At 36.2% G+C, this 14,326-nt stretch overlaps 1 protein-coding gene across 1 annotated transcript; it reads left to right on the forward strand.

Annotated features, from left to right (window-relative positions):
* The first annotated feature begins 7,972 nt into the window (after positions 1-7,972).
* LOC149164679 (putative germin-like protein subfamily 1 member 9) lies at positions 7,973-9,028 on the forward strand. Its single transcript, XM_089430959.1, has 4 exons — positions 7,973-8,227; positions 8,324-8,460; positions 8,599-8,735; positions 8,855-9,028. Exons 1-4 carry the CDS (start codon positions 8,019-8,021, stop codon positions 9,026-9,028), a joined length of 657 nt encoding a protein of 218 aa, XP_089287085.1. The 5' UTR covers positions 7,973-8,018.
* The last annotated feature ends 5,298 nt before the right edge of the window (positions 9,029-14,326 follow it).

Below are 14,326 nucleotides of genomic sequence, written 5' to 3' on the forward strand. Positions count from 1 at the left end.
CCTATTTCTTGATCTCCTCCATGTCTATAGAAGCCATCCTGTACATGCAAATATTCGGTAAAGGAGCATCCTATTGTAAATGGATTTCATGTTGCATTTCTCGTTTTGGGGGAAATCCTCTCGATTCCTGAAACAATCCATCATAGTCAAAAATAATTTCAAACAATTCTTTCTTATGGTTAGGATCACAACCTTTGAAAGCATTAGTGGTATCAACCTCGTTCGCTCTCACTACCATGAGCATGCACCCTTTATTGGAATTATCCAATCGTTTAATCTGTTCTGCACTGACAAGGCTAGCACTAACTTTCGTATGATGAGGTCTGACTATATATTCCACCCCGTCCTTTGTGAGGTGGTATTTATTTTTGTGCCAAAAGGAAACTACCTTTCTATCATATAGATACGAACTTCCCAAGATAATTCCACAGATATCCAAAGGCACAACATCTAGCTCTACCTCATCAACTAATTTAGAAGCAATAACAAATCTGGCCCTACACTGCTTGGTTACTTGTAATTTTTCTTTATCGTTTACCCAACCAAGTGGGTATGGACTCGGATGAGACTTAGTTTTAAAGCCCAACTTTTTCACTAAGGACTCTGAGATTAAATTTGCTTGGGAGCCTGAATTGAACAAATTTTCCAACTTTGTGTGTTTTATAATAACTCTAATGTGGAATAGTTCAATTCTCTTTCGCTCATTACTTACAGGCTCATTCAAATAAATAGTACTTGAAATTGAATCAGAAATATTATTAACAGAAGGAGAAACTCTTGTGCCCACCGTTGTGATCAATGTCTCATCACCGTAATCTGATCCAAGGTCCTGTTGCACTGTTGCCACTGTCTTCTGCTTGCCCTTTTCACTAAATCTCTTTGGTCTAATCTCTGGATGTAGGTTCCAATAGTGGTCCTCATCATGACCTTCTCTCTTGCAATGCATGCAAGATGGTGTTGCTCTGTCCCCTTTCTTTGTTGTGACGATCTTCTTATCCTTCCCATTTCTTTTCTTCTAGAATTTGCCATGCTAAGGGTTGAATGGTGTTTTCTTGGCTTGATCATCTCTGTCATTCTTGCCTCGGCTTTCAAGATGAATCACCTTTACACTGTCTGCGTCAATCGTAGTAATCTCGAACAATAACACTGAGTGTCTTATGTAACTATGTAGCGCACCAACATACTTAGTTACAGTCTCGGGTGAACCTAATGAGATGCCCAAATTCAATGCTTGTTTCCGAAATTCTTCAGCGAAGCTTTGCACATTTTGGCCTTTACCTTGCCTTAGATATTTCCATTCCATTAGTGCATTTTGTTTATAACCTAAAGGGTAAAATTGGTCTTTAAATGAAGAAATAAAACTAGACGAAGAGGAAAGAAGGTTACTCAACATTTTGCTTCCCTTCCGCAACTTGCTCTCCCACCAAACGAGAGCAGTGCCACTCAGTCGAAGAGATGCTAACTAGACCTTTCCCTCATCTTCTTCGTTCTGTTGGATCCGATAGTAAACCTCTATTTTCCTTATCCAATTATTATGTTTTTCTGCACTACTCTCTCCATTGTATATGGATAAGTCAAACTTTACATCTAGCTTGAAGAATGGTTTCTTAGATGTATGTTTGGAATCTTGATTAGAGTGATGAGAACTATCACTTGAAGAAGGAGAGGGAGGAGGCTCTTCTCCACCACATTCATGTTTTCTGATCTATTATCATCGACACCTTCCTTCTCATGCCCAAGTTCCTTCCCATACTCTGAAAATAGCTTATCCACTTTCTCTGCCATATTGTAGAATACCTTGCGGAAATTATGTTCCTCTTCCCAACGATATTCTTGATTTTCCATGTTTCTTCTTCGTTGTGTACGTCCTACTTTAGGATAAAATGACTTAATCATTCCTTCTCCTTTTCACAACTTGTTCCGAGTTATAATATACTCATGTAATTCGCATCAACAAAGACCTGCTCTGATACCAAACTTGATCCAATATCTTTTGCTTATAGATGCATCAGAATTACATGAAGCAAAGCTTATAAAACCATGGAACTTAAAAGAACATAAAAAAATGCGGAAATAACATGATAAGCAAGAAACCATGACACAAATATTTGATTACGGATTTTGTCCAATTTGGACTACATCTCTGGGCCCTGCTCAATAGTGGGGAGGCCTTCTTTCATTAAGTGGCATTAAAAGAGATAAAAGTAAAAGCAACATTCTTTACAATACTTATACCTCAAATCTGGAATATGGGTGAAGAATGGAGATCCCAGCTTCAGAAACAGGCAGTACCAATGAAATCCTGGCGAAAAATTGTGCAAAAACGCCTATCCAAACACCCAATTCGGATAATCGAGCCTTTTGCACCTTCTCGGAACCTCCCTGTTTCTCAAGGCGATGTCCCAACCTACTGCCAGGTCAAGGTCTGCTGTGCACAATGGCTTCTGAACTAATCTTCCAGTCCTCTCTGCCTTTCTCTGACACAGATAGTCCTTTGTATATGTTGGTGGTAAACCCTTAAACTCTCGGGTAGTTCTAAACAATATACCAAGTTTAGCAGGTGGGTTTGTTTCTTAATATGAGAATCTCGGGTCCCACATGATATGTGGCAATAGACCTTATAAACATGGAAAAACTCTTAACCGCACATTTTTAAACTGGTGGCTTTCACTATTGGTGGTTCCCCATCGGCGTTTCCAATCGGTGGACAACCCAAAGCCCATACATCAAGCACCCTGTGATAACCACGGACCCAACGAATTATTAACCACAATATGTAATATGTCGGATCCGGGAACCCATATTACAAATCGTAATCGGCCAAAACCCAAGTTTGGTTCAACATGTGACTGCTTCCCCTTACGAAATGTGATTGCGATATCGTAAATCGCAACCTGATTATGCGATTGCGATTGCATCATAACTTGGCTTGCTCCGAGGGCTTATTAATTAACCCTTGCAAAATGAGATTGTGATACCGCAAATTGCAACATAATTCTGCAATTGCGATATATCGCACCACAACGAGGACTAGTTCAGGGGGCCGATTTTTTAATCCTTGCGAAATGCGATTGTGATTTGATCACATCGCAACAATGGTCGATTTTCCTTAAGCCGCAACCTCTTTCTTCTGCAATCTGCAATATGTGGGACCAATTGAAGCCTACCACTTGGCACTTCCCCATTTGCTGAATGTGTCTACCACATCATCTCCTACTGCCACCTAGAAAAGTCAAACACCAACTTTGAATTACTCTGAATTCCTCATATGAACTCGAATTTGAGTGTCATTCACATTGTTAGAATGAAGATGATGAACACTTTGATCTCATGCTAATTTTATCCAAATTTTTCCACTCTTAGTTTTGAGCCTTTTACCATGCCATTGGTACTTTTTGAAGATCCACCTGGATCATAAAGTGATAGATTCAAGAGCTACTTGAAAAAGGGAACATGCAACCAATTTCTTCACCTTGTGGAATCCCAATTGTACTTATGCAAAAGAAATATGGGACCTCGTGACTCTTCATTAGTTATCAGGCCCTGAACAAAATTACAGTTAGGAATCACTAGCTAAGTCCCTGGATTGATGACCTTCGAGAATAACTCAATGGGGCCAAGTATTTCAATAAGATTAATTTGAAGCCTCGCTATCACCAAGTCCCAACATAACCAACTAATGTGTCAAAGACTAATTTCAAGTACAAGTATGTTCTTTTTGAATGGTTGGTCATGCATGTTTGTCTTACAAATTCCCCAAAACATTTCATGAGGATGATGGGTGATATCTTATAACCTTTTACCAAACTATTCATGGTTTTATATATGGATGGTATATATCCCCATCTTCAACAAGAGTTTGGAAGAATACTTGCAACATATCAACAAGTCGTCCACACTCTGCAGTAGCACAAGCTATGTGCTAACTTGGAAAAATTTTCTTTGAACATGGATAAGGTCCAATACCTGGGATACATTATTGATGAGTAAGGAGTGCATGTGGATCTAGCGAATATCCAAGTCATTCAGGATTGGCCAACCCCAATGACTGTAACAAAGCTTCACAACTTCTTGGGCCTTGCTAACATCTACTAGAGGTTCGTACTAGGGTTCTCTTATATAGCTTGTCCCTTAATTCAAGTAACCAAGGGAAGAGCAAAAGAAATTATTTTTTTGGTCCGAATCACAATAGAAGATGTTCCATGAACTAAAACACCACCTTTGCTCCACACTAGTCCTCACCCTGCCATACCTACAACAACCCTTTGAGACCAAGACAAATACTCATGACTATGGTATTAGTGTAGTTCTCGTTCAACAAGGACATCCAATGGCTTATCATAATGAAACACTCTCTGATACTTACCAAAGATACCCCACCTAAGATAAGGAGATGTATTCTATCATGCAGGCCAGTCGAGAATGTAAATAATATATTCTACAAGAGGAGATGATCATCCACACTGATCGCAATTATTTTCAATTTATGTAGACATAATGGAGGTTAAAAAATGAAAACCATAAAAAATGATCCATATACCTATAATAATTTCATTTTAAAATCAAATACAAGAAGGGTAGCACCAATCATGTCACAGATTGCCTCAGTTGAGCCTCGATTGTGGCACTAATCACAACTCTCAACTATTGTGATAATGAGGCCTCTGGCTGGACATAACTATACAACAATGACATGTAATTCTCTACCACATACCATATGTTGAAGGTAAGAAATCAAGTTCTAGACTTCCACATCTAGGATGCACTATTATGCTACTTGGGAAACCTTTTTGTTCCTTCAACTGAGCATGATAAACTAATATGGAAGGCCCATTACAGTCAAGTAGAAGGAAATTTGGTGTGGAGAAAATAGTGGTAGTACTAAAAAATTATTTTGATTGGCTGAAATTATGATAGGATGTTGGCAAGTATATCGGGTCTTGCACTCCCTGCACCATTTCCAAACCAACCATTAAGGAGCAAGGCGTGTATACCTCTCTTCCTACTCCTAGTCAGCCTAGTTATTCCATCTTGACTGTATATATGATTGGCCTTCCTACTACCAAGTATGGTAATTATTACGTGTTTCTGGTCATTGATAGATTTTCCATGATGGGCTTTTGATTGCCTACAAAAAGAGTATCACAACAGAAGCCACTGCCAAGAATTTCTTCAAATGGGTATGAGTACATTTTGGGATCCCATAGACCATCATATTAGATCATGACAATAGGTTCCTAAGAACATCCTAATTGATCCTCTGGTCATTGTTGGAACCCAACTCACCAAATCAATTGCCTTCCATCCCCAACATGATGGCTAGACAAAGGTTGTCAACATGATGATCATGAACATTTTGTGCATGTACAACTCCAAGCATCCATGCACATGGAATGCGAGTCTCTCTTATATTCAAGACAACTACAATAGAGCTTGCCATATCTCAATTGGCCATAGCCCCTTTTAGGTGGGCATGAGATTTCAACAATTAGGTCCCATCAATGTCATAATTCCCTTTGCAACTACACAGGCTAAATCTACACATATTCAATATGAAGCCAAAAATGCTACCAAGTTTATTGAATGAATTCAACACATCAGTCAATAGGTCCATGATATTGTGAGAAATCCAATGCTAAGTACAAACAATGCCATAATCAACACTGGGTTCCACACAAGTTTTAGGTGGGAGACAAGTCTTGGTTACATTTACAAAAGGAATGCCTTGCAGGGGCCCATCAAAATATTTGGCCACTTTGCTATAGACCTTACACAATCACCAAGGCTATGGGGTTTATTGAATGAATTGAACACATTCCTTAAAAGGAACCCTTCAACATAGGGCCCATAAACATTGAACACGACGAACTTGAAACCATATATTTTTAATACCAATGAAACAAAAATAACCAAAAAAATTAAGAAGGATGACATAGTAGTAAAAGTTAGGCTATAGCTTGTACTCAAACAACTTGAAAAACCATTTGCACCTAAAGAAGCAAAATGCCAATCCTTAGGCCAATTACCTAGAATCAATTGGGCCTTATCGAATTTTTAGATTATGGTTTCAAATGAGCCTTTTCAGGGCTAGTTTCTCATGGGCACCCCTTAACCCCCAAGCATTGAATTATAGAAAAATCATGGTTGAACATGAATGAGAGATTTTCCTGCTCCAAGGGCACTAGATATCATTGCATGCTTCCCTTTCTTTGTATCATGCATCATGTATTGCTGCATTTTTAACAAGTGGGAATTTCAACCCACAAGGTTAAGTAGAAGAGAATCGAGGGCTAGAACACCTTTGAATGATCAATTTTATTTTAACATGGCTTTGAACCTAAGGACATCATAATTTTGTGGGAGAGAGACCTTGTCCAAAGTGACAAGGGGATAGCCCCGCCACCCCCCCCCCCCCTTCCTTCCTTTCCTCAAGCATCTAAGGAATCCATAAGAGAACAAATAGGCTTCAGAGAGGCTAAAACAAGTGTCTCTCTAGTGTCCAACCGAGATTAAGAGAACAACAGGTGAACATAAACCACATACATAACCACAGTAGAAAGAACATTGATAAATGGAAAATGAAAGAGGAAGGAGAACTCGTTAGCATCTAAAGCATTTATTGCTTGATCAACAATTGGAGTTGAAGAGAAAGCATCCTTTGTAGCTTTAGGAACTAAGGAAAGCACATTTGAAACCTATGTGACAAAACCACTCTTAATATTAACCCACTCCTTTTTCTTCTAAATTTTGTCATGAGAACCACCTATGAACACGGGTCTATAAATATTTGACATCATGGCAAGTGAAGCAACCAAAGGGAAACTTAGACATTACATATCATATCAATCTCTTTAAATAAACTCTCTGGTAGGTCTACTTTGACCAGAACCCAACTCCACCTTCTATTTCTATTGTTGATTAACGCTCGAAGAAAGGTGATAGAATTTTGTGACTTGGAGCAAAGAGATACCAGAGCGTAGCTCCATTGTGTTTGTCATCCTTGGTTAAATGTTTCTATTCGGTATTGATGAAATTACAAATTTAATGTTAGATTGCCTTCTTTCACCGACTCAATTACATTCGATTGGTTTTTCTAACAACCCAACATTTAATATCAACTAATCAATAGGTTGAAGGTTAATTTTATTTATGTACTAATTAATGACAATTTATTTCGTGAAATCTTCATCACACGCATCAGCACTTGTCCTGTTAGGTATAAATTGCCATTACTCGTGCTTTCGACACGTCGATGTCGTGGCTTTATAAAAAGCGACTATTGGATCTTCGAGCACTGAAGTGTCATTTCCTATAAAACAAAGAAGTAGTTTATGGAGGCGGATGAATTGCCTTGAGAGTTAAAAGTAGGTAAAAAAATTTAAAAAATATTATTATACACGGTGTTTAAAGGTAAAAAAATTAAAAAAATATTATTATACACGGTGTTTAAATGATATTTTTGATGGTTGAAATAGGTGAAGTACCATCAAAACTTCTAAAACACTTAAAATTTAAAGTTTAACCACTATAAAATAAATTAACAAAAAACACTATCAAATTTTCTCATTTTCTCCCCAATTTTCATGACTTACAGGGAAAAACGCAACGCAGTGTGGTTAGACTACGGCTAAAACAAAGCAGTGAAGCGTGCTTTCGGGACGTTGATGTCGTAGCGACTATCGGATGGATGACGCAAACGTTTACAGAGACAAGTCTTGGTCCAGGATTGTGCCAAGCACCCACTCCGTCCTCATTCACCATTTCTAAACGAGTAGTTGGTTTAATGTGCATAATTGAGAGTGATTTCGTGTTTTAATCAAAGTAGTTGCTGGCATTGGCATCTACAGATATTATGAACAATGGTGTCATTGAGATATTGAGCAGGACAATTTCAAGGTTTCAGGCCTATAGATACACATTACGCCGGTATACATCTGAACAAGCAACTAGAATAATAATACATCGTTTCGTTTCTGAGCACATCGTTATCGTTTCCAGCTTATATCTTGCAAGTGAAGATGAAGGCGAGTGCAGTCCTAATTTCAGTTGTGTTACTCGTTGCTACGTTTCTTAGGTCTGCTTACTCTGCAGATCCAGATCCCGTCAGAGATTTTGTGACGGGATTGAGTACCTTCACTTTGCGTAACATTTTCAAGAATGGAGATGTTAGTAGCGATACCGGCGGGATTCGAGCTGCAACCAATCCTCAAAACTTTCCTGCAGTCCGGTAATATATTCACATATTATTTGCTTGTAGAAATATTTTGTTTGTATGGTCTGTACATTGATTAAATTAATTAACGGTGTTAAATTGATTTTGCAGAACACAAGGGCTATCTGTAGTGAGGTTTAAAATGGTTCCGTGTGGAAGCAACCTTCCTCACACCCATCCAAGAGCTTCAGAAGTTCTCTCCCTTTTGTCTGGTGGACCCCTTCAAGTTGGCTTTGTTGACACCACTGGTAATCCAACTGCCAACCCACCCTATTCTCTTATTATCATGATGTCTATTCACTTATTATTATGTATATATATGATCTGATTATTCTGTGTGTATATGTATATATATGATCTGTATATATTAATAATTAATTAACTAGGTGCGTCACACATTGATATTCTTTACCCGGGGGATGTTACCGTATTTCCCAGAGGTGTGCTCCATTTTGAACTCAACGTTGGAAAGGTGGAAGCTGAGTATTTGTCGGCACTTAACAGTGAAAATCCCGGAATTTTGGTATGCCTTTCATCCCACCAATTATATCTTCAATAATTTGAAACCCAGTGCCGCAATATTTCGAATGGTTATTGATTTTATAACGTTATGCGTTCCTATATTGTTTTATATGATTTCAGACGGGCACGGAAGCTCTATTTCATATTCCCCTGAGAGTGCTGGCAACATCGTTAAACGTGGACCAGAAGACAGTAAATGGGCTGAATTCAACAGTGCCCCGATACGCTCCTGGTTTGAAGAAAACTGTAAAGAGTGGTTGTGTCCCCGGCAGAGATATTACCACAGCTTTTTAGTCGGCTTATAATTTACTGGAATAAACCAGAATGACTTTTGTCTTTCGAAATTGAAATGATACTAATCATGTTGTAAAAGTAAATGGTTGTGATTTTCTTTCGAAATTGAAATGATAATAATGATGTTGTAAAAGTAAATAGTTGTGATGTAAAAATAAATGATTGGGAATTTTGTTCTTGGTTTGATTCATCAAGGACCCTGAATACTGAACAACTACATCTCCCATAATCTTTTTTGAGGAGAAAAAAACGCTTTCTTTTCCTTCCTTGAAAGAAAGAAAGTCTCAAGACGTCAGTTTACGTGTGTATTCCATTTTATATGTTTCTACTATTCGCTTTCTACTAGATCTCCCATAATCGCTTAGACGTTTGATATCAAAATACGGTATCTCCTTTTATGGCTTTCGATGAAGAAATTAAAATAATTTAAAATAAATCATTTGAATCGTTTTCTTTTAACGAGTTAAATAAATAAATTAAGATAGTAATTTTTAAAGAAGAATATATGCTATTAATAATTAAATTCCCACATATTTTTAATAGTTGAAAATAATTAATAATGTAAAATACTAATTTATTAATAAATTAATGATGTGAAATAAAATAGTATGATGTAATAGAAGTATTTTTATAGGTTTTTTTTTTCTCCTTTATATTTTATATTTCAAATATATTTTTTCCTTTCAAGGGAATGATTATGGGATTATGTTTCTTTTTTCAACTAAATAATTATGGGACTAAGTAGAGCATGTTTTTACTAATATGATTGATAAGTCCACTAAAGGACACATACTCTACTCGTTTTTTGAACTTATGTAAAAAACACATACTCAAGTTACTTAGTGTAACAAAACTCTATGAATAATAATAGTTTAATACTATGTATTTATATTTAAATATAATTTGGGAATAATAATAAGTAAATATCGGTTAGTTGATGATATGATTTATTGATTGTACCATAATGACCATTATATTACCTTTGGTCCTAGATTTAAACAATTATTAATAAATAAATACACAAGTTACCTTTTGTAACTAATTTCTAACAATAATAATAATTTAATACTATTTATTTATATTTAAATAAATTTGGGAATAATAATAAATATTGATTGCTTAACGAAAATGAAGATATAATGACCATTATATTTAATTAATAAGAATTATTGTATTATTCAATTAACGAATAATAATAATAAAACTAAGGGTTTGACTAAGATCATCAAGTCAAAATTAGCCGTTGCAATATAGCCGTTGGAGTCTCTGCACACCCTATTTAATCAAGCTAAACCTGATCAGTTCTTCAACTTGTCCTGACGATGAACCACACTGGTTGGTTCGAAACGCGTCGACAAATGATTGATTATGTGATTTTGCCGAAGATTATCTAAACAAAACACATACTCTTAACCATTATTAGGCTCACACAATATCAATATATATATATATATATATATATATATATATATATATATATATATATATATATATATATATATTAGCATTTGCACCAAGAGGCGCAAAGCAACGCTGATAGGACATGTGGACCCTGAGTTCATCCATGTTTGAGTAAAATAGAGTTTATTAGGAAGTGACAAGTGACAGAGGAGGAGTGATATCAGACCTATGGATATTGGAGCTTTTAAAATGAGACAAGATGAAATACTTGGGATATTCACTAGGTCCGAATAGTGACTTTTAGGTTATAAAATAAATGTGTTTTTTCATAAAGTGGTTGTAGTTTATTGATCAAAGAATTTTGCAATACCAAAACTCTAATACATATAACATTTCCCTTTTATAATAGTAAACGTATAATATAACCAAAGTCCAAAAATTTTAAAGTCGTTGTAGTTTATCGGAAGTACAAGATCTTCCAGAATCAATCCCTTGGATTATTCTTGTTATCTGAACAAAACAGAGCAGTGAGCGTTGTATTACAATTCACACAAAGCTTAACAAATCTTAGAGAAAACCGTAACAACAACCCCAGAACATTAGACAATATCCCTACATACTTTATAACAACAACGATCAAACCATAGTGTGACAAGTGGCAAGTATAGATAAGTATCAAAGGTTTTGGCATTGGGGGTTTTAACATGACACACTTCACAAATTTGCGATATTGCAAATTTTCAACACAAAGGATGTGAAATCACATCAAAACATTATAAAAAAAATAATCGCATCCGCATATGATATCGACGATTGGTGATTATCAGAAGTGACACTATATGAAAGTTGCGATATGGGCGGATGCGATATCATGACGGCTTCGTTTTAATAATGATATTGGGTCCGTCACCAAATCAACAATTTTAAGTTGTGACACGAATACAAGCGCTGATATGAGATCGAACGCGATATTTCAATTAATCAAAATTTAAATTAAATCGGGTCTGTGTATTGGAGCTTTGAGCAAATCATAGTTTTTTTGCAATATTGGACATGGGAGATTAGAGCAAATCGGAGATTGGAGGTGATACTATATCAGAAAATGGAGGTTTTGCGATATTGCATATCAGAGGTTTAGAGTGGCATGCCTTTGAAGAGTTTTGATTCAGCGGGGCGTGATTATTTATAGAGTGCAGTTGATTATCAAATCAGGTCTAGGATTGAAGTGACTAAATTGCAAAAGTTGCAATGGGGCACTTCCGATGCAAGAGGAATAGTGGAAATGGAGGTTAAACATGGCAAAGACTTGGGGAATATCGAAGGTTATGGATTATAGTGATATCAAAGTTTTGAAAGCATGCACGATAACCAAATCCCCGATATAATATTTTCGATATATAAGTGCGCTTGGATGGTTTGTTTGTTATGATCTATTAGATTGGGCCCAAACCTTTGGCCATGACCACTTTGTAATATGATTAAAGGCTAGGGCATAGATATAAGTAATACATATTGTACAACATAAAAATATTATATACAAATACAAATGACCATCTACAAAATAGAAAATAAATTAATAAAATAAGAGGATAATGTACAATCTATAAGGCCAAGGAAGATGAGAACTTCCAATCGACAATTAGATAGAATTTACAAACCAAGTGTCCAAATGAGATGCAACGAACTATGATAGGTAGATAATAACACATCGAACTCATTTAAGAAATCTATATTATCAAAACCTAAAAGTAATAATACTAAGAAGTCAATTAAAAGGGTTCCGACAATGGAATTTAAGTGAAAAAATAATATATTTAGTTGATTTCATTTTCTTTAAACTTTCAATTTTCAAGTTTTTGTTGTTGTTTAAAATACTTTTTTGAATTTATAAATGGATTCAACACCCTAAAAAACTTCCACGACACTCTAATTATGCAATCTAACAATGTAAACTCAAGTTTTGAAAATTTCTATTGGATTTTGATTAAAATTAACGAGGAAAAATGTTGTGAAAATGACCATTTCATCTATAAATTAGACTATATATATATATATATATATATATATATATATATATATATATATAGATATATGAATGATTAACATTAAAATATTTTATTTAAACTATAATCTGTCAATTCCATATTTATCATTTAAAAACATATCATTTTACTTTAATTATTTCTTATAAAGGGAGAACAAGTTGATATAAGAATATTTTATTTAAAATAGATATTAAAATAATTCATTTAAAATTGACCTGAAATTTATTTTTTAATGTAACTGTCAACTCTCTCTCTATATAATATCTATATAATATTGATGTCAAAATATTTTATTTAAAGTGGATAATGAATTTTGTAAAACTTCAATTCTATCCTCACCATTAATAAAAGTAAGTATGTCCTTTATTAATGGTTTAACTTCCAATGATTTTATATGAAATGGGAGAAAATATATATATATATATATATATATATATTATTTAAAATGTTACATGTCAACCCTTTATTGAGTGTAGAAGGAATTTTTTAGTGATCCAGGTGGCTCCAGAAATAGGCAAAAGTCCAAGAGGACTCAGAAAGCGTCAAAATTCAAAGTGGTCAGAATGCTCCCCAAACCAACACCAAATCAAAGTGCTTATCGCCTTGATTCCAACTGTGTGAACGACACTCAAATCTGAGCTCGTATGAGGGAGATAGAGCCAGTCAAAGTTCAGGGTTGACTTTGTCAAGTGGCAGGGTTAATAGACCTACAAATTACACCGACAGCGACTGTCGGAATCCGGTCACCGGCATCAGGCAAAATTGTTGCTTCTTTAATTCCCTTAATAACCTCTAGGTTTGAGAATTTAAAAAAAAAGGCTTACGGTTATATGAAAAACAAAAACAATAAACGTATGGGGGCCGGACCACCAACCCAGCCACCCCCAACACCCATATTAACATAAAATACATTATTTATGGGCTGGCGGGAATCGAACCCGCCCGGCCACGTGGCCAGCGGACTCCACGGGCGACCTAATCCAAATATCACATCAACAGTTCCAACCAACGTTAAATGGCCTATCATACCAACGGTCACCATAACCCAAACTATTTTAAAATCAAACGATTATGTCAATAAAAGGAGATGCCGCGTGTATTTTGGCGGGGGCGGGATTTGATCCCCCGACCTCCTAGCCACCCCCAACACCCTTATTAACATAGCATACATTATTTATGGGCCGGCGGAAATCGAACCCGCCCGGCCATGTGGCCCACCCGCTCCACAGGCGGCCCAGCCCAAATATCACATCAACGGTTCCAACTAACGTTAAATGTGCCCATCACACCAACGGTGACCATAACCCAAACTATTTTACAATCAAACGTTTATGTCAATAAAAGGAAATGCCATGTGTATTTTGCCAGGGGCAGGATTTGTTCCCCCGACCTCCCCACCTCTAACCATCTGCCCAAACCGTTACACCACGGGCGGCGACTTTGTAAAGTCTGCCACCCAGCCACCATATAAACCTTCGTATTCATTTCCACAGGGGGCCAAACGGAGGTGGAACGGGGAACGGAAGCAGAACGGATGCTGAGAACGAAGTTCTAGGCAGCAGAACTGGGAGCCAAGCCAAAGATGGAACCATTACGTAGTTCCAGGAAGGAAAATGATGGCACACTTTTCGAGACATAATTTTTGCAGAGAATCTTAAAGATTCCTTAGGAGGTAAAAATTCATTTTATCAGAATGTAACGAAATTTAGAGTCATTTTTTCTCAGATTTTCGTAGGGAATTCCATGGTGAGGTTGAATTCACCTTTTGAGCAACGAATTTGTAGATTCTCAGTAGAGGAGAATCTTTGAGAATCTTGAGGGAAACTTCCAGATTCCTTGGAGGTCGAAATTT

Source organism: Pinus tabuliformis, chromosome 5_1 (assembly GCF_031772625.1).
Source record: "Pinus tabuliformis cultivar Carrire ecotype Pingquan chromosome 5_1, CPIR1, whole genome shotgun sequence".
NCBI lineage: Eukaryota > Viridiplantae > Streptophyta > Pinopsida > Pinales > Pinaceae > Pinus > Pinus tabuliformis.